This window comes from Galleria mellonella, unplaced genomic scaffold (assembly GCF_026898425.1).
Source record: "Galleria mellonella isolate WM207_F2 unplaced genomic scaffold, CSIRO_AGI_GalMel_v1 utg23, whole genome shotgun sequence".
NCBI classification, from domain to species: domain Eukaryota; kingdom Metazoa; phylum Arthropoda; class Insecta; order Lepidoptera; family Pyralidae; genus Galleria; species Galleria mellonella.
In genome coordinates, this window is record NW_026442045.1 from 3252907 (window position 1) to 3275582 (window position 22676).

General features: G+C 31.9%; 1 protein-coding gene across 2 annotated transcripts in view; it reads right to left on the reverse strand.

Moving 5' to 3' along the window:
- Positions 1-22676, reverse strand: part of LOC113512945 (uncharacterized) — a 314483-nt gene that overhangs the window by 84887 nt on the left and 206920 nt on the right. For both annotated transcript variants that reach the window (XM_052894780.1, XM_052894779.1), the window contains 2 exons: positions 21208-22602; positions 11648-11736 (listed from right to left, as the gene is read on the reverse strand). In XM_052894780.1, coding sequence (XP_052750740.1) covers positions 11648-11736; positions 21208-22602 — 1484 coding nt within the window. The remainder of the gene's footprint in view (positions 1-11647; positions 11737-21207; positions 22603-22676) is intronic.

Consider the following 22676-nt stretch of genomic DNA (forward strand, 5'->3'; position numbering starts at 1 on the left):
ACAAATAAAAAATAATCTTTTCCCTTTATAATATTAATTTAGATAAAGATAGATAGAACTAATATTATTTATAGTATTCGGTGTTAGTTACATGTCAACGTCAACTAACTAAGTTAGCGAGTTGCAGGAATTTCCATTAATTGTTTGAGACATATACGACGACTGTATGTCACTAACAACAAAATCAATTAAGGCGGTTTAGTTACAATCCTCACTAATAGGTATAAATATGAATGTGAGTTTGTTTGTTGCCTGTTGGTGTCTTAATGCCTTAACCAATCGTTATAAAATTTCGTACATAAGTATTATTTGATACAGACTACTTATATCCCGGTTTATTAACACATTCTGGTCGCAGGTAAAGATTATTAAATTACAAATATTTATCTAGTTGAATGGCAAAGGCAGAATTAAGTTCGATTAATGAAGTAGTGTAGTAATGGCCGTGTGGTCGCGGCATAGAATAGGCCACCCCTTCCTTTCCCGTGGGTGTCGTAAGAGGCGACTAAGAAAAATCTCCATCGAAAATAAAGATATTTTTCAAAATTAGTGCAGTATTACTGAAAATATCGCGTAACACAAAGAAAATCTCTTGGTAAAATTATTATTTTACCAAAAGATTGTAAACTGTAGATTGTAGATTTTATTGTAGAACTTGTAACTCTACATAGTAAGATAGAATTTTGGAAAGCCGATAAAATTTGTTTATTTATTGTAGGTAGGTTTATATATAATGTAGTGAATCTATAAGTACCGTTATCGAAATTCAAAAATAGAACCTACTGCTGTATTTTTGGAAACAATAAAAGAACGATGAACATTTAAAACAATTGCTCTTTTATATCGTTGTATAAGATAAATATTTAATTATAGAACATGTAGATATATGGGTTTTATAATATACAAGTTTTTATAAAGGAATTGTTTTTTAATATTATAATAAGGCTTCATCATGTCAATTTTGGTAATAAACATTTGTTTTAGGATTATTTAAATAACTAACAATAAATATGTAGACATTTTAATTTGATTTATGATTAAAATTAAAAAAAATTGTTAATTTAGTAAAAAAGTCAATTTTAGTAAGAAAAAAAAAATTTATCTATTAAGACATGATGCATATGTGAAACGGAATTCATTAAAATTTCTTACTGCTGTTTAAACGTAACGTGAATAAGTAACAAGTATCTGGCCACTTGGTTAATACACGTGAAACTGTCAAAAACTAGAAGAAGAAAACAAAATCGAATGACCAATTATATTTAAAAAAAGAACATTAAAAATATCTTTCAAAAAGAAAGGTTGTTTTTGAAAGATACGTTGTAAAAGCCACCAGTCAAACAGTATGAGCCATTTCTTTGAAACAAACACAGGGCCGTTAAAGGGGGACTGAATTTAGGGTTACGATGTTAGCAGAGGTAAAGCTTTGGGCACACAGGGGAAAGTCACGGAAAGCTTATACAGCGATTCAGTTAATAGTTTGAACTGCTCGGTATACGCTATGTAGTCTCGTCGCCGTATTTGCGCAATGAAATTGCTCTGTAATAAGCATATTTGATTTGGAGTGCCGAACTCAACTAATGGCTAAGCTATTAGGTAGTAAATTCTGTTAAAATTTCAACTAATGTCTATCAATAGTGAGACTTACTCCAGAACATGGCGTGCTTGGATCTGAACGTGAGATTTTAGCATTTTATTTGTTAATGTGTTATTATTAAGTTATATAATTACAAAACGGTGACGTGATTATTGAATAGAAAAAAGTGTAATTGTAATCCGTGTGTAAATAAATATGATTTTGTACCTATTTACATTTTTTTAATCCGTATTTTATCCTAAGTATACGTTATTGAAATTTGGACAGGATAACGTCTGCAAAGGAAGCCAGTATCCTTCGTTTTAAATTTAAATATTTAAAATGTGAAATGTTTATGAATCATCTAGTCATGTGTCCGTGTGTTTTATTAATTTTAAAATAAGGAGAATACTTATAATAAAAAGTTGGTTTGTCACTATTCCATTCGACAATATTTAAATTACATTTAATTTTTAATTTTTAATAATAACTTATCCTTTCACTGCTAGCCACAGATTTTGTTACATGAGGTATGAATTTTTAAATGTCGTTTATTGAGTGAGTAAAACGATTGTAGTTTTAACATAAGTCGTTTGTTAAGTTACTTATCTATTGGGAGATTATTCGATTACTGATTGCATATTAAGTACTAGAGAAAATCAACGTAGCTACCTTCCCGCGAAATCTGTTATTTTTCATTCCTGTGGGAATGTACAAAATTTGTTTTTCAGCGATAGAAGTTCTGCTTTGTATGAGAAAAAGAACCTTCTGTATTTTTGGTTTCTATTTTGTGCTATTCCCCATAATAAATTAATTAAAAAATATATATTAGATTTCTAAAATGACAGGGTTAAGAAAATTAATTTTCAAAGAGCATTTTACATTAAATTATAGGATAGGACGAAAGAAATAGAAGAAAAACAGACTCAAAAAGATAGAAATAGTATGTTTTAACCTCAATAGACTCGATAACAATTAAATACTATTTTTAATTTGAATTTTAAAGAATAAATATAAAATGTATGTAAGTAAAATCTCAAAAAACAAAAAGAAACGCGTTACTTTTTATATACAATTTGATAAATCATATCATTTATACTAACATCGAAAACATCATTCGGACGGGCTTGATTAATAGTTACGATTTCAGAATCGTAAGGAGCGCGTCAGGTACTCAACATAAAACAGATTGAATTTGACGTAATAAATACAGCTACCTTCATTTTAATTTCCTTTTTCATCTACCTACATTTTATAGCGAGAATGAAAAAAACATTGCAAGTTTTTATACACTTTCTCTGCTTCATTTCAGATAGAAATAAAAGATAGTAAGTGTTCATAATTTAGGTCAACTTTCTGAAGATTCGATTTGATGTCACTGAATTGATTATTTTTAACCTAGATTCTCCTTACACCTACTCATTTAACTCATATTATTTCTACCATATTATAGTATATAATTAAATGTTTAAATACGAAAAAAATGTGTATTCGACATTCAATCAAGCTGAGTGCTCAACAGAATTGAATAGCAAGCGATTATCCCATAGATAGATCATATCCCGAGTTCATAAATACGGCTTTTATCAATAATACAGATGTAAGGGATAATTTTAAATTGAAAGTATAAGGATACAATAAAAGAGAAAAAACTCCAATCATAATAATAATTTATTATTTGTTCATCAATCAAGGAATAAGTTTGCATTTGACTAACTGAGACTAAACACCATTGCAAAATTTTCTCATGTAATTTTGCGATGAATTCGTGAAGATATTAGTAACATTTACACAAAAGATATAATAATTTTTAGAAATTTATTATCCTTTTTTCTAAAGTCAATTGAATAGACAGATCGACTGACCCTTAACCATTGAGGTTATTTATTGAAAAAAGTTTTCTAAAATTTGCATAAGGTCGAGGGATAAGGGGTTTTGTGCAGACAAAGCTGTTGTAAACACTTAGTTCGTGATAAAATAAACAGAAAGATTGATGAAGCGGTACACCAGTATAGCGTTTACCGCATACGGCATTTCCCTTATTGTTGTGACGGTTGATTCGCTTTCATCTGAGTAATACATTTTCTGGCTTCTGCGTAATTCACTTTTGATTAATTTCGATCAGTCCACATAACCTTGTTACAGTTTCTGCATTGAAATCAAATCAATGAGACAATCAAATATTATAGAATTCTCATCTATTCATTATTAATTGTAATATTAAATGCTGCACGAGAACATCAATACCTGGCCCTCAAGCTAAGAGACCTTGTATTATAGGGAACCGGGTAACGAAATTATCGTCTATTTTCAATCGACTTTAAAAGAATTCGGTGGTATTTTTTTATGTTTCTTATCTCATAATTTGCAAGGAATATTTTCAGATAGGTTCCATAGAAATTGTCAAAATCGTTTCAGAAGTTTAGTTTTTAAATAATAATAACTGGATATTTAAATCAAAATAATTATACTCACCAGAGGGAGACTTTGTATAAAAGTCGACTGCTTGGGTACCTCTGTCCCATTCGTGTTTCAACCGTAAAGCAGTTGTGTTTGCATGGCTGTGTTTCGGTTTGAAGGGTGGTATATGGCGTGAATTTACTGGGTACAGAGGAATAACACCTGAGTTCTCAGGAATGGCAACGCATGGGGGGTATCATGGGCGAAACAGTATACTCTGTTATTTCCATGGTACTCATGTCTATAGGCGACGGTTATCAGTTTCCATCAGGTGGGTCGTCAGCTTGTTTGCTATTCTAAGTTGTATAAAAAAAAAGATTTTGCCACAATGTAATAGAGGTTTTTTTTTTGGAACACGATCTTAAATTATTTCTTAAATATATTTTTATCGTTACTCTTTCTAAGTTTATGTAATGGCTCTAAAGGTTCTATAATCATGTTAATGAGATTTATATTCTCCAAAAAGGTTATCTTATTACGCACTAGATCAAATAGAAATATGACTTTAAGTTAAGGACGCTTGTAATACCGATTTCATACATGCTTGATGAACTTTGTCTCGATATGGTTGTTGATTGTAGAACTTTTAAGGATTATTGTAATCGAAAAGGAATTTATATTAATGTTTAAAAGGAATGAAATAAGAGACTGAAATAAATTAAAGACAATACCTATTTAATGAGACAGTGAACTGAAAACAATTTCGAACGTAACACTGGATCGTATATCGAATTAAGTAATGAAATAGTTATAGGTGTCGGAATTAAAAAATGAAGGTAGTTACAAATCTATTACAAAATAGTCACATTTTGATCATGTCATCCAGTGTGTTCGTATCTTTGTTATAATATAAATATATGATAACAGACATCACAGGCAATATCTGTCTTGTATTAAATGCATTTGGCAAAACCGCGGCAATCCTTTAAAAGTATAAACGTGTATTTTCGATAGTTTGCTATTCAAGTCAATATAGGTCTAAAGGAGTAGGTCTATAGGTATTTGCCAAGCGATTATAAACATTTGTAACTTGCAGTAAGTATCAAGATTGAAAATTCAGCATAACATATAATTTTTTTTATGTAAGTAATTTTCATCTTTTAATTTTATAGCGGGATTTAAATAACCGTCTATCCGGTAGTGTACTCAGCTGTGTATAACTACTAATGCTATTAATTTAAAATAGTTTTAAATATAGTTTCTGTAAAAATAAACTTACTATTGCAGGATGATATATGAAAAATATGAAAATACTTTATTTACCAAAAGTGACTTTTTTTTTGTTTAGTTGTGAGAAATAAAATTTTTATGGATTTATAAATAAAAGTATCTATATATGGTCGGAATGAGATGAAGTATATAAAAGACAAACTTATTGTAGTTTAAAATAATATATTAAAAGTTTATAGGCTATTTTTATAAATATAGATTACAGTAATAAAATCACAGACAACGCTTTCTTACACACAGAAGGGACGAACCAAAATTTTATATTCTGCACCATATTTTAATAGCTATCTTTGGATAGGTCTTTAAAAATGTAATAAAAATTCTGAAGTGACTTTTTTAATGGGTGATAATTTTCAGAGATAGTATAGACACTGTTCACATTATCGCACCTATTATTTCGAACATAATTTTAGTTTCAATAATATTATACGTCTCAGAATAATGTCTCGTATTATTTATTTGCATTATTTAATAACAAAATTAAAAATTAAATATCATTGTTGATATTAATTAATAATAATAACTAATATAAATTAAAATAAGTTTTTTACTTTATTACCTAATATTATAATTGTAAAAATGCTGACCTCTGGTAATGTGGAGAAGGACAGAAACATACCCCGTTTATATTTTTATCCTGCATAGTCCATATATCGTATACTGGTACTAGTATAGCATTATAATATCTATGATACCAGTAATGTAGACCAGATGCAGTAAATAGTGGGTATAATTAGTAACCTGTGTACCGAATTGACCTAATAATTAATATAAAGCCGTAAAAGATAACAAATTTCTAATTACTCTTGACATTTCGAGAAACATCTGTGAGTGATTAATTTAGAAAATTCTAATTTGTCAGTCTAGTTTTGAATGAGAATTGAATTTACGTGTTTGTAAAACTAAAGTGGATTGTTATTAAATTAACAAGATAATTGTTAACTGTCAACGTAGATTACTATTTCATAATAAAATAAATTTCAACCGCACAAGTTAACAAACGAAAACGGTTTAAATAAATCAGCCCTTATTATTCTATCGAACAAGATAAACATGACACAACACTAATAAACGATGAAATGTTTCAAAGTAGAGATTAAAGATATTTGAGTTTAGAACGCGGAATAGTATCTACAATTTAGACATGTTATATAACAAATAGACTTTTGCTCTGCAAAGAATAAGAAAAATAAGAAATAATAATAATTAAAATAAAAAATTTAAATAATCCCCGAAACGTCTGAACAGATCTTCATAAAATATAATTTATCAAATTATAATTTACCTCGAAGATGTCAGCTTTAAAAAAACCGCGTCATAATTGGTCCGTTCGTTTAGGAGATACGATGCATACGCACAGACACGTAACTTATACACTGTCTTTTTGTATCGAGAGTTAAAAAATGTAGAAGGAAACTGTAGGGTTAATCGTCATAAAATAAATATATCTCATATTTGATATATCAAATGATAATAAACCATTAGATTTATTTATTGTAAAAGTAATTATTCTCTGAATTGATAATAATTAGCGACGTAATCGCGCAAAACTGTCACAAAACATTACAGACGAATTAGGAACTTCTTATAAACTAAGAACAAACAGTGAATGGCGCTCAGTTCAACGAGATCTCGGAAGGTTCGAGGAAATGTAAAAACTCTATTCAGCGAATGAATATACAAAACTTGGCAATCTGGGAACAATTTTAAGTAGATCGTGTTTGATGTACGAGAGATTTTGGAGTGAAAGTTTTTTTTTTTTTTTTAATAAAGAATTTCAAAATTTATCACTTACAATTAAGGACTTTGTTTTTTTTTCCCTCCGTAATATTGTTATATTGCCTCTAATTTGTAGCTATGTTCACGTGAATTATGAGCATGATACACCTTTTTTTTATTCCTTTTAATGATAAAAATATATGTTTTTTAATTCCGATTTTCTGCTACTTTTTCCTGTTACTTGTATCACAATAATAATGTCTTCTACCATCATATCCTTTTACTTACTAAATTAGCTTAGAAGTATCTTATCCACTCGTAGTAGCTTAGATTATGATATATCTATCTACCATATATAGGTGCCATGTGATTCCGGTATAGAATAAATCACCCCTTCCTTCCCAGGGAGTATCGTATGAGGCGCCTAAGTGAACTTAAAAGTCGAGGAATGGGCAGCATCGTCCTTCTTTAAAACCCCGTCAATGACTAACTGCAATTGTCAATCCATCTGCCATGTGTGACAACTACTGGCAACACTTCTCAATAGGGGAAGGCTTATATTCAGCAGTGGATAGTTAATAGCTGACATGATGATGATATATATGTATACTTTAGCTGATGACAACTCAGTTTTATTAATTACTGTATTTACTATTTAAACAACAATCTTCAATTCTATAATAGCTACTGAATGTGATTACCAAATGTTTTGTGAAGTATTTTGTAAGCTGATGTCTGGTAAAGAAAAATAGTATTGATATTAAAGGATAGAAAGTTATTTTATTTATTAACGGGTGTAAGTATCCAAAACCTATGGAGGTCTCTTACTCCTAAGTAACATTCCATTATGTATAAACTAAATATTACGATTTCTAACCTAGCGAGAATAGAGATGATAATATAGGTACGTAACTACTCGTGCATATATTTTTACAAATGACAGAGTATTCTACATTCTTCTGCTTTGTAGAATAAAAAAAAGTTAGAACTACGTAACAAGACTTAATTACAAAGGATAATAACTGAGTCCCGCGGTTCCGTCCACGTGAATAAATACATAATCTATCATGTATCATATGTGTTAAATATAACCTACCTAACTTATAATAATCGGGGGGAAAGGGATTGTTAGTAATAGAGACTAAGAATCCTATTGCTAGCAATATACCCAACCAGGTTGACCTCCTCGCGGTTCTCCCTGGAAACTATCATGGTTAATTCCTGAAGAATTCATCATGATGGGCTAACTGGCCTGTTTTCATTCTCATCTATCACCATTCACTGGTGCTCCGCCAGCGTATCTCGTTAGCGCAGGCGGGGTTACCATACCATTTTCACCCAGCAAAAAAAAAAAACCAATAATAATCGGGGGCGAAGGGATTGTTAGTAATTAGTTATAGTTAGTTACTAAGACACTTAAGACTAAGGGCTCCACTGCTAGCAATATATTCAACCAGGTCGACCTCTACGTGGTTACCTCTAGAAATCATTGCGCTGAATTCCAGGTCTAGTCATCACGATGGGCCAATTGACATGCTTTCATCCTCACCTATCAACCCTCACTGGTGTCCCGCCAGCGCATAACGTGAGCGCAAACGGGATTATTATTCCGTTATCATTTATTAAAAAAGAAACCTACTATAACCTGACCGTGTAGCAAATTTCATTTAAATTCACTCAGTAGTTTTTGCACGAAAAACTAACAAATTTTCGGATTAATAATATTATTAAGATAATAATAGTTGTTGAGCTTTTTTATGGCCTAATTTTAATGTATTTTATTGTTTGAAGCAAATTGAAGAATTAGTAGTGTAGCGGTTTAATAGACGGTTTCATATTTGAACTTAGTTGGCGTAATCCTCACACAATAAGAAAATTATATATATGTGTGTGTGTGTAGTGTATAAACTTCTAAAGAACTGATTTATTGATATTCAAACTGTTCTAGAACTTAAATAGATCGAAATTTATTATAGAGTTATTGACTAGAGAATCTTTGTGAATTTGCACATAAATAAGGCCTCCGAGGCAAATTAGAAACTTTTTGAATTGAGTCGGTATCAGCTATTCTTAGAATTATTATTTTAGGACACTTAATGCTGTTATTGGGTATATACTCGTACAATATAATACGCTAATAAATAACAGAAATGTTTAATATTTGTAGCTATTAATCCTAAGGTTGCTTTGAAGATATTGTTTTCCGCAATAAGGCCGCCTTGTTTATAAGAACTTTGTTGACTACTTACAGTACATTGAGTAAAGATGGACTCAGTGCCTTATTATTACACTAGCTATGTTCTGCGGCTTCACCTGCATGAATTAGTATATAATGTATCTTGTATACTAATTTAGGACGTAATCTAATCGCGTACAAAATTTCATTTTAATTTATCAAGTAGTTTATGCGTAAAACAGTAACAAATATCATTTATACAATCTGCTATTCTTCGTTACAAACATTGGCATTTATTAGTATAATAGGAATCTGTAATATTTATGATATTGCTCATGTCTATAGGCTGGTTACTATTTTCAATAATGATGAATGTATGCCCCATTATCTTGTTTTCTGTAAAAATAAAAGGATGAGCACTCAAGGAAGTTCATATAGTAACTCAGAATGTAACCAATATAGAATAATACGTTTTCCTAATTGGTTTGTATGATAATCAATACAATTATCTTTGCATATCGTTAAAATGTAATACAATATTTCAATCGTTAACAATTACAAGTCGATACTACGTAGCTAGTAATTAAGTTTCATGAATCTGATCCGAGTCGGAAAGTTGAGGGAAACTAACAGAAACCCGATGTTATATTGATAAAATTTAGCTATGATCGCTTTTTTTTCGGAACAATTTTCTCCTATGTAAGATTATTTTTAAAATGCGCACTTTTTATATAAAATATAGATCCACATAAAAATTTACTTTATGCTATATTATTCTGTTAGTTAACTCAATAAAACAACTTTTTCACAACAATGTCACTCTACTAGAGTGGTAGTTAAATCCCATCGGGCTGACTAAGTTACTAAGTACCGATACTTTTAAATGGCATAAACATAAGGTTGTCAATTCGACCGCATTTTTAGTTATATATTTTTGTATGGGTATCTGTTTTTTTTTTGCATGTATTATAATAAATACCCATTTGTTGATGTAGGATATTGTTGTTGTTGTAGTATCAGCTGTCCAGTGCTGAGCATAGTCTTCCCCATAAGAAGGGTTTTACCAGTAGTTTCCACACGGCGGGTTGGTAAGCGTAGATTGGCTTTTAGTGAAGTTTTAAGAGGAACGCAGCTGTCCATCTCTACATTATAAGCTAACTTAGTTGCCTCATACAATACCCATGGGAAAGGAAATGGTGGCCTATTCTATGTCGGAACCTACAAGCTGATCTAAGATCTTTGTAAAAAAATTCATTGAAATTCTATTAGAAATTTAAGTGTGTTTTTTGTAACAATTGTCTAAATATCTTTACAAATGGTTACGTTTATAATATTAAATAGGACGTTACGTGATTTATTGTTGAAAAAATTAAGGAGAAGTCTACGCTCTAGAGGCTATTATTGCTGTGGATGTATAACTTCATAACTAATTAGTACAAGAATAAAAAAAAATATAATAAATAAGTGTAATTAAAAAAGCAATAGAATAAGGGATTTTTTGTATTTTTAACGTGATTTCCAATTATCGAGCAATAATTGCAAATGGACTGTGGTTAATAATTTCTAAGTAAAAACTGTTATGTTAGTTCCAAGTTAGTTTAGTTAAACTATAAGTTAGTTTATTTTGTTCACCGATTAACGTTATTTATATCTCATTTCCTTTAAAACGTTAGATACCATTTATAAATCGCATTTATCGGAAGCGTGAATCCAAATGCAGTGTTCTAATCGTTTAAATGGAATTTATTTTTCAATACTCACCGGAAATTGAGAGACCAATCCAACGAGTTTACGAGTAAACGTTAGAGGACTAGATTATTGCTAGCAACGGTTCATTCCTATAGGCGCTTATATAATATGCTGTATTAAACAGCATAGTATGATATCGTACAATTTTACCGTCATGATATCATCATCATCATCCTATTAACCTTTAACTGTCCATCGCTGAACACAATCTTCTCTTTGGGGGGTTTTGCCAGTAGTTGCCACGGTTAGCAGGCAGGATTGGCAAACGCAGTTAGGCTTTAGAGATTTTTTGAAGAGGAACGCTGCTGCCCATCCTTCGCCCTCCCTTAGTCACTTCTTTTGACACTTATGGGAAAGGAAGGGGTGGCTTATTCTATGCCGGGACCACACGGCCACGTCATGATATACCAGAAGACAATTGTACAAAAGAAACTTTTAAATTTCTGTATACAAATCACAGTACCTATCTTATTAGTGTAATATATTAAATAACAAAATAAAACAATTACAATAAAATATCCATAATTATTTCAATTCAATAAGGTGGTCTTATTATCTAATGCAATATTTTTATGGAAGATACAAGAAGTATGATAACGAATAAGTACTGAAATAATGTAAAGAGAATCCGTGGTAGTTCAATTTTATATGTTCGAATGTTTTTTCTGTATTGTGGATAAAATTCCTTCATCTGCGTAAGCTTTAAAGGCTACATTAATTAAGAACACAATACGTACCTGGTTGGGGCCGGTGAGATTCAACCCGCAGGAGTTGCAGCGAAGACATTCCTCGTGGTAATGATTGTTGTCGTACAATGGGGACGGCTCTGTGAAATAAATAAATATTAAAAAAAAAGTACTAAATATGTATCTTTATAAATAAAGTGTAGTGACGTAGCAAAAATACTTCATGTTATGACCCCTTTTCAAACCTAGAATAGTGTTAGAGGTAACTAAGGGAATAAAGAATTGTTTACACTAGCATAAGCAAAACTAAAACCCTATACGAAGCATAGTAAGGATAGGCTAGAATATTTCTTAGGGCCAATAACTATAACTACATTTTTAACAGTGGATGTTTGTAAACCAATCACATTTAAAGAGGTAAATGGAGTCGAAAACATTTGGCACATTTGAAGATCATAATGTTTTGCAATTATGGATAAGGCGCATTTTATTTCAATTCTAGAAGTAAAATCTGCGGTTACTGCTAGTTTATAAAATTTATAAAAGGTAAGACGTACATAAACCAAAATTTTATACATTAATAATCAGACAAGCATATGGCCTATATGCTTGTTCGCCACGATTGTAGTATAAAAAAGTGCGAGTCGAATTACTTTAAGCTCTTTAGAGCTGTGAGAGTTTCGTACAACGTAAACCGGATATTGGGTTATGTTTTAGTACAAAATAAGTTTAAAAAATTTTATCAATTAATTTTAAAAAGAAAAAAAAAAGAATGATGGCTTAATGCGATTACGTTGTCAATTCTTAACCGAATTCCTTTATTAATTAAGAATTTATATTTTTATAATTTAAGAGATTTAAATTTTTTGAATAATTTCTATATTTTATTGTTTAAAGTTTCATATGTATACTTTATTTTTAATATAATAACTTCTGTGTTGGTACTATGTAACTTTTTTCATTATTATGTTATGTAAAATAATGTAATTTAGATTTAAGTACTGACTGGGTTAAGAGACGGTTTAAAATGGAGTCAGAGACAAAATATACGAATGAAGTAAGTGGTTAACACAGGCGTATTAAGAAGGGGGAGGGGGTGCCTCAGAATTGTATGGTAGCCATTCCAGGATCTAACCGAAGTTTCACAAAGATATATCTGATAGTACATATATGCCTTTTTTAAGGAGCCAAGCTCACTCTGGAAAATAATCTTACGTACGTCAGTGGTAGTATACTAGTATAGTAATATATTATCTGAGCTATTATCTGAGCTAGTAAGTACTTTGTTACATAGCCAGAAGGTTCCTTTGTCTGTACATTTGATGCTAGTGAACCAAAACAGATATTAGCCGGCTTAACTCCATCACTCAGCTCCTTTTAGGACGTCCGAAAGTAACCTCTTTACTCGGAAAGCTTAGTGTAGAAATATGTAATGTAACGTACGATAAATTCTTCATTATTTTACAAAAGAAAAAGAAATATATGGTATATATGTACATATTAGATGTTCTTGGATATGATTATTATATCTAATAAAATCCTATTTGTATAATAAATGCACAAGTTTGTAACGATGCATTCCTCGGCTTTACCTACATGAATCAGTATCAGTAAAGTACAAGTATTCTGTATGCTAAATTAGGATATAACCTATCCGTGTCCAAATTTCATTCAAATCTGTTCAAAGAGTAATAAATACCTATCAATCGTTACAAAATTTCCTATTTCTAAACACTGTATTAAGTACTACGAGTATACAAATTTCTAGCACTTGAATGACTTTCTTCTTTTGATTTTGGTATCAATCCTTATCCTTAATATAAGATATATATCTTTATTAATATTTGAAATTCCTTCTTTTTGAAGTTGGTTGAAAAACAAATTAATATGGGATAAACACGAGAGTAATTCTTATTGCATTTTTATCCATGGTATTATTCACGTCAATAGGTTGCCACTTTCCATCAGGCGGATAAAAGTTGTAAATAAATCCTTGTTATGCGCACGAAGATACGGATAGTGCTAATAAAGATTTTGTTTAGCATTATATACATACTAATTTAAATTGTGGATTATTATTAAAAAAAAAAGTAACATCTATGGTGCAATGGGAAAATAAAAAAAATCATATTTTCATTGCATTTAATGGTCAGAGTTATACATTATGGGAATTATCTGTGAGTTTTGGTTTTTTTTAATAACTCGACGTTTGACCACACGGTCGTGAGTTAAAACGAGGACAGCATCGTCCATGAACGTTATCAGTCATAAAAAGGTTCTATCTTCGACTGTTGACGCATTGTAGCGCATTTGTTATATTATTTGTAATACAGCCTGTATATAAAATCTCATCAAAACAGTGACAAGCTTTGATATCATTTCACGGTAAAAAGTTGCGAGATCTAATGTATACTGGTATAAAAGTCTATTGACTATCCATTACACATATTTATTACTCGAAAGTTCTCCCCATTAATCACTCAATAACTATCAATCTTTATTTACTTGCTTCTATTTATATATATCTACAAATAAAGTTGTAATGATACTTTTTTTGTATATAGAATACTAGTCTTTATTTATGACTTCGTTTGTTCGGGATATATTGATTGGTTAGGATATAAAATAGCCTATATGCTTCTTCATCTCAAATAACAAGTATATGTCAAATTTTGTGACGATTGCTTGAGTCGTTCAAATACCAAGAGGCAGCAAACAAACAAACTCACTATCATATTTATTTTATTAGGTATGTATATAAGGCTACTCCTTAAGGATTTAAAAAAATATTAGTATTAAAAATTGACACTGTTTGTTTTTGAAATTAATATAGTTTACTCCCGTATTGGTCCCATTTTAATTTTGTGACGATTTTAGTTACTTCTTCTTCTATTCTAGTTGTGTTGTTTCTCTTTGCGGAGAAAAATTGTTTATTATGAAGCAAAATCTATGTGGAGTCAGGTAATATTTACATTATAAGCTATCTATGAAACATGTTGTAGGGTATTTATGAAATATTATCCATGATTATGGGTGTGTTCACAATCTTCTTTTGCGTTAAATATATACTCGTTACTTAATGGTCGAGGGATGGGCAGCAGCAGAAAACATCATCAAAGCCTAACTGTGGTTGCCAAGCCACTTGTTAAGCGTGGCAACTACTACCAAAACCCCTCTATATGGGAAGCCTATGTCTAACAGTGAACAGTTTCATTTGATATGACGATGATGATATACTTGTTTTGCGAATTGATATAAAATTTCATAGTTGTAAACAGTAAAAATAATTTAATACACCACTGTTGTAGCATATTGATGCTACGACTTCGTAGTGGCGCTACGCCGTTTCACAGAAAAAAGTACGACGTAGCTACTAAAGTAGCTACGCTAAGACATTTCATTTGAAGAAATGTAAAAATCAACAAGGAAAAATTATAGGCACAAAATGAATATATATTTTTCGCAAAAGGGCAATACACTGATTGGTAATTATCCAGGCAACAAATAGTGTTAAATGAAAACATCTTATCCTCTTATAATGGACTGTGTTCTTAGAAATTTAATGGCCACTTTCTACCATAACATGCTACTTCATCTCTATACTTTAGCATCTAGATTACTAACTACTATTGGTGCCACTGAAAATCAGTGTCATGTTCAAAAGAACGTGGCATATAACTAAGTGACACCATTTTAGTGCTTTTTTTCCTTCATGTTTATTGTTTAATATTTTTGTAATTAAGTGTGAAATTAAGCACTAAATTCTTTCTTTTTTCTACTATCAGACGGGCGGATGTGCCATCTCTGTGATATAAAAAAAATATTAGATGGCATAGAAGAAAATATATTTCAAAAAGATTTAATGACAGTACCAAGTATATCATGAAAGATTAAATAATATTCTTTGATACTCACGATGTTATTTTCAATTAATTTACCATCAAATGTGTTGTTAGCTTCTTTTATATTGCTAATAGTAAGAAGAAAAAAAACAAAAAAGATATTATGCTAGTCAAACCTAATACGAATAGTCATTTGAATATACCATACCATAACAGTCATTAAGTGTTCACTTCTGAACATAGGGCTCCCTATTGGGGGGTTTTGTCAGTAGTTGCCACCCTTGCCAGGTGGATTGGCAACTGCAGTTAGGCTATGGTGATGTTTTAATAGGGACGTTGCTGCTCATCTTTCAACCATTTAGTTCCTTTAGTCGCCTCTTACGACACAAACGGGAAAGAAAGGGGTGGACTATTCTATGTTCGGACTACACGGTACTGATGATTTGAAAGCTCTAGATCCATCTTAGAACAGAGACTCGTGCAACGTGTTATATAAAGAAGTTTAACTACAGTATTTGAAATCAAAATATCTCAATCAAATAATCAAAATATAAAGATTGTATAAGAAGAAACATAACATCGTAATTGACAATATCTTTTAAATATACAGCTCAAAAAAAATTCATTTTATGATATCATCCTTCATGTTTATTCCATACCATCAAATTCATGATAGCAGTAAACGAAGCATAATATAGATTTAGATATTTATTATTGAAGGAACGTAATAGAAACTGAGCATAATTAATGTGACCGTATAAGAAGCCCTAAAGCGGGTGGTAAATACGTATTTTCATCATTTTTATAGCGTAGGGAAGTATACTACGCAAGATAGTATTAATGTACCGGGCCTTGGAAACAATATTGGTACAATCTTCTTCACTTTATTGTTACCGCCAGCCATATAAAGTATAATTGATGGTCATAAATTCTGTTCAGGTCTGAAAATTTGTGTCCGAATAAGAAATATTTACGTGAATAAAAAAATTTGCTCTAATTTGTAATAAATATGTCAATAGAAGATACATTTTTGCATTGAATACGAAAAACAAAGTATATCCCTGGGATTGCATTTGTTGATAGGCTTACCATCAGGTGGACCGTATGTTTGTTTGCCACCTTAGTGGTATAAAAAATATTTGGTATTAGATTTTTAAATAATTGACAATTATAAACAAATATTGTTATCTATTTATTTATTAAAATAATACAGTTGATCAAAAGCCATATTTAGCCACAGTTAAAATTACATCATCAAGCTACAAAGACAACTATGCTTAAAATTTTGGTGCATGTAATAATAATAAGTACTACATAATCACATCAAATTCCTGGACCTAGGACATCCTCAAACTGGGATAGATTACTGTGTTATGATATACTAGACAAAGAACATCTAAGAACGTCAGAATGCAATTCATGTAAGAATTAGAAATTAGGGTATTCACAGAACAAAATTAATACAGAATAATTGCTCTTGATTGGTAACTCTGAAGATAAACGCATTGACTTGATAGAGTGACAATTGCAAATCTATTGTAGGAATTGCTGAAAAGAAGTAGGTTACACAAGATATATAACAACTTATAAAGGATACATACGCCATATTCAGCAGTAAGTTGCTTTAGAGCCAGCTTGGTTTCAATTCAGAACTGTGTATTTTATTATTGTCGGCTTAAATTTTTATTTTTTTTTGTTTATAGATTCGTGTATATTGAGAATCGATCAACAAGTATTATTAATTTTGATCTTATTTGTTGTTCTTTTTAAAAGATTTTTAAGTTTACCAGTTGGCTACCAAATATGCTTTTCCCAACGGATGCTCTCAAGATTTAAGTTGGAGCCTAATTGGGGTTCTTTCATTTGACAAATGAGTGTGCGACCAAAATGCGTTCACGAAAGCTACGCACATGCTTTAGGGAAGTGTGGGAATGTAGAGCAGGGTCCCTCAAAATGTCATAAGTAAATTCCCTGGGATACATTAGTTGAGCGTAAGGGGTACATAATAAGATTTAGGTAATGACGTTATAAATTAGGTTACTTTAAGAATTACATTCATAAAAATTAAACATTTGTTTCAAAGGAAGATAATTTTGAAGTATAAAGTCCATTCATTACATCTTTACCTATATTCAAATCGTATTAAGGTCGTGAACTATAAATACTCGTATATGTCTGTCTTCAAGCTAGATTTCTATTAGGCCAGGCATAGATAGAGAACTGATAAGTAGTTGAATAAAATTCAGTTCTATGAACATAATCGGAGAGTTTACTGTATGTCTCATATATATTTTTATATTTTATTAACGATATTGATGATATGTTGTATACGGCTTTTCTATAAGAGGATATTACTCGCCAAGTATAAGTTTCAAAGTAGGCTATCAATGATAGTCAAGTTGAAAAGTTAATAGTTTGTCTTGATAGGGGCATGTAAACCGCAGAGATAAAGATAATATTTTGAGGAAAGTATTAAGCATGATAATGGATGATCCTAAGGGTAGAGAGAGACATAAAAATAGATGGACGGACTGTGTGACAGATATGGCCAGAAAGGGAGTGAACGTTCAGATGCCTACTAATACAAATGAATAGAAGAAAAAAAAGGCATATTAGAATGACTTTAAATAGATATGATAGAATAAAAATTATGATAAGAACAAAAATTTCAAGTTTAAATATTCGTAAACGTCTAAATACTGAGCATCAACTACAAAATAAAATAAGAAAAAAGGTTTATACTATTTAAGGAGATGAATATTTTTAAATAATTCATGCCTAGAAAAAAAAAAGCAATAGAACTACTTGTCCATAATACGAAGAAAGGCAGGTAAAAGTTATAGCGAATACTGGTAGCTACACCTAATTCATCAACAACATATATCACAGATAACAAATCCCCACAAAAATAGACGCCCATATTAAAATGTTGCTTAACTGAAAAGAGAAGTAATTTAAATAGAAAGCAAAAGAATAATGTTGAAGATGAACTTGGAAGGTCTGCAAGTTGATCCTCAATTTAGCTGTTGTTTGTCGTTTAATTTCTTCTAGACGAGTTATATTGAGATAACTTGAGGCTTATATTTTAATTTAGCTACAATGTATCTAGTTAACATTATAATGTACAAAATTATATTATCATGTGAGCCGTAACTGTCCAGTGGTAAACATGGGCCTCCCCTATAAGAAGAGTTTTGTCAGTAATTGCCATTATTGGCAGTCGGGTTGGCAACCACAGTTAGGCTTTGGTGCTTTTTCAAGAGGGACTCTGCTGCCTATTATTGGACTAATAAGCTCCCTTAGTTGCCTCCTGAGACATCCGCGTGAAAGGAAGGGTTGACCCATTCTACGTCGGGACCACACAGTGCAAAATAATAATTTAAGAATATAAAATACATCAATTATCTGTAATAAAAAACGAACTGATGATCCATCTGATGGTAACAGACAGTTATACGAGATTAAGGGAATACTCGCGGCAGAGGTTAACCTTTAATTTGACATTTTGACCTTAAGTGATAAAATATGATAACTACAGGTGTAAAATGTAGTCTTTATTGTTTGAAATATAAAAGCGAAATTGGAAAACGGAATTTACAATGAAATAAGTGATACATATTTGTATTTTATATTATCACGTATGGTATAAAATTTTATTTAGTAATGGAACAGGTAAATAGTTTATGAATAACTTACCATGGCGAGTCGTAGAGTTATTTCAGAGAGCCTATATTAAATTATAAAATCTATTCGTCGTAAATTCTGACGTCTGTATGATTTTTTTTGTATAAACAATTCACTATAAATAATTATACAAATAGCTAAAATTAACTTATATTACTTTGGTGTTTGAATTTCTAGTTCGTTATTTTATTTAGGCTGTATAGTTCTTTAAATGCACATTATACTGTTCCTTTTAACACATTCACAATTTTACTAGCTGTTATTTATTACAAAGATATACTCAAACATAAAATATGTATTAGAACGTCATTAAAATAGATATGTTTTCATCTATAACATCGGAGACAATCACAATAAATATCGTCTTACACGATAAAAGCACGACATTTTCGTTTTGTGCAATATATTTCGTGAATTTAATTCGTTGTAAACGTTACATTGGAAACGGTTGTTGTTGGCAATATTATCGCGATATTAATTTTTCGTTGGATTACTAATTGAGGTTATTCGTTGTGTACGGCACATCACTTTTGTTCTGGTAAACATGGCAGCGTTTGGCAACAGATGACAAAGCGCGGCTGAGCCAGCCTGCGCCGGGAAAACGCGTTCATCTCATGTCACGAAAGGCTCCCGAGCGCAATGCCCAAAATAGCTCCCGTGACTGGCCAACGTCAGAGCCGTGGCGCCACTGTTTGTTCCTCTCTACGATCCTCTCGTCCGGGACCCTCTCCCTTATATCGGTAAAGCAGTACACGGTGAGAGGGAGACGAGAAAGCTGCGTGTAAATCGATTGGCTGGTGAAAAGGGGCGGATGCCGAGCACGTGGCAATGGCTATTGTCATAGAGTAGTGTAATAGTGGCGGAGTTTACAGTTTTTGAGATCGTTCATACCGAAGTCTGGCTACGTCTTCATTATCTGCACATTTTTAAAAACAATTCGACAATTTTCTATACTTCTGAAAGTGCTTTTAGAGCGCACTAAATTTAATTGTTTTATAGTTAGCAGATAGATATAAAACTATCATTAAAATATTAGATTTCGAATATAAAATTATTTGAAAACTTCAAAAGGAAAATATAATAATTTTTTTTCAATTGCGATTTTAAATTGTACACTAAATGTGTGCTACAATAGTAAATTTTAAATAATTATTTCGAAATATTAAAAATTGCTTGATTGTTTTCGATAATTAATGTAATGTAGAATTTGACAGACTAGGTTTCACGATTAAAGAAAGTTCAAAAGTACTTCACTATTATTAATTATGGACTTTATTGAAGCAAAGTTTAAATTAAGCAAATTAAGGTAATTGATATTTTTTATGATTATATTAGCTTTACTTACTTATTTGTCTTGAGGTTTTTTAATTAGTTTTGAGCTTCATAAGATCCCATATTAATGAGCACGTTTTATATTATTTGATTTTTATCCACTTAAACTATATTTTAAAGTGATTGGAGCTGGTACTAAAAATATTGTGGAATATTTTTACAATTTTGTTCATGAGATAATTTGGATATTGTGTTGGGAAGAACTCCTAAAAAGGGCTGCTTATTTCTTGTTATGGTTACTTATTGTTACTAAATAAAATACGCGTCGTCTTAGTTGATATTTTTAGCGTAGACAGATACTAAGAGGAAATCTGCCTAGATGTATTCGTCTATAAAATAATTTCAATTTCTGAATGAAAAAAAAAATAGAAAGTATGCTGAATTGTTATTTTAATATTTTTAGTTAGGGAATTTCAATTGCAATAAGTTATCTCCTCAGGAATAGACTATTATAATAAGTAATAGTATCGTACTGTAAGTATATATAATAATATGTATGAATATGATTTAGATAAATCATGTTCATTCTTTTTTTAAACAAAGTCATTTCTACATAATACATTATACATATTGTCAGTATATACGTTTTAATTACAACTTTCAAAGAAAAGAAATCTCAGGATGATTCGCACTTTTTTATAATAACTAAGACCTAGTATTTACCTATACTATACTATACGATATAATTCTCTACTACAGTTTTTAAGTTTAATGTAAATAAATGTTTTTAATAAATGCATTTGAAAATCTTACCAGTTTGTGTGCTGGAGTCAAAAAAAGTACTGGTTGTCTCGACAGTCATGGTGCCTATGGTGCCATCTAGTATTTGAGTAGAAGAGTCTCGACGCCCACGTGCACGCATACACGCGTCATCACTCTGGGAACTTTGACGCCTAAAATTACGACAACGAATCATTTCTTCCGTCGTTGATTGTCTTCTAAATCCACGAGCAATCAAGATCTCTTCTGTAGTAGATTGACGTCTTATGATTGTTCGTTCGGGTGGCCGAGCGCATGGACTTGGATCACGACTCGAGCATGAACTCGACTCTGGACTTCGAGCTCGACCTACTCTGGCACATGACGCTTGTCTTCTTAGACGACCTCGCCGCCTAGCAGCTGAAGGGCTAAGCTCTCCACCGCCTGCTCTATCTGGGCTTAATTGTGAACGCTCTCTTCTAGGACGTGCGGCTGAATCAGGACTTAAAGAATCTCTTCTAGCCCTACCTTCATCATCAGGTCCTAAAGATGGTCCAGAATCTCTACGTCTTGTTCCTGGTGGACCGGTTGGGTCATCAAATGCTGTAGCTTGACGTTGCAACCTCCCTAGTCTTCTTTCTGGACTAGCTGCAGCACGAGAGTCTCTTCTTGCTCTTCCACACTGTGTTGTGGAATCCCGACGACCACCTAAATTAGGTGGAGTTCGTCCACCGGGTGTGGCTTGCGTGGATTGTGCTGACTGAGTGCTTTGAGATGTCTGTACAGCTTGAGCAGCATTACTGGGTGTAGTAGGAGACGTAGGTGAAGGCGTTACAGCGGATGTTATGATTGTAGGCATCGTCATAGGTTGGCATTCACCATCTGATCGACTTGGTTCATGAACTGCTACTATAGTTACACATGGTGGTTGGCTTGATGGACCAGCATCTGAAGAGGCATCTACGAAAGATGGTGGAGCAGGAATAGGTGGTGATGCTCGCCGTTTTCTTTGGGCTGCAACTATTCGCGGTGGGGGAGCAACTATAGAGTCACGTCGATGCCGATGCCCATCTACAGAGTCCCTACGTCCTTTATCATCATCACCCGATCCGCGCCTTTTGATGCGCCGTTCTCTTGGTGTTGGTAAAATAGTAGTAGAATCTTTTCGTTCCCAAAAATTAGGGAAATCGGCACGAAAGTCATGTGGTGCAGCTTTAGAGTCTCGACGTTTGGAAGCCATGGATTTGATACCAGAGTCTGCAGAAGAATCACGTCTGCGTCGAGGGGGAGGTTCGTGGCGTGCCCAAGGTAGGGACCGTGCCAGATCTGCTAGGGTTTCTCTTCGAGATAGAGGGGCCCTTTGGCGACGGGGTCCACTGCCACCTCCACCCCACTCGCGTAAGATGTCTGTGAGTTGGGCCAAGGATGAACGACGGCGACGTGGTCCTCCTAGGAATAAAATAAGTATTTTGTTATTATTGTGTTACGTACTGATTTATACTTATATAACTAACAAATGTAGA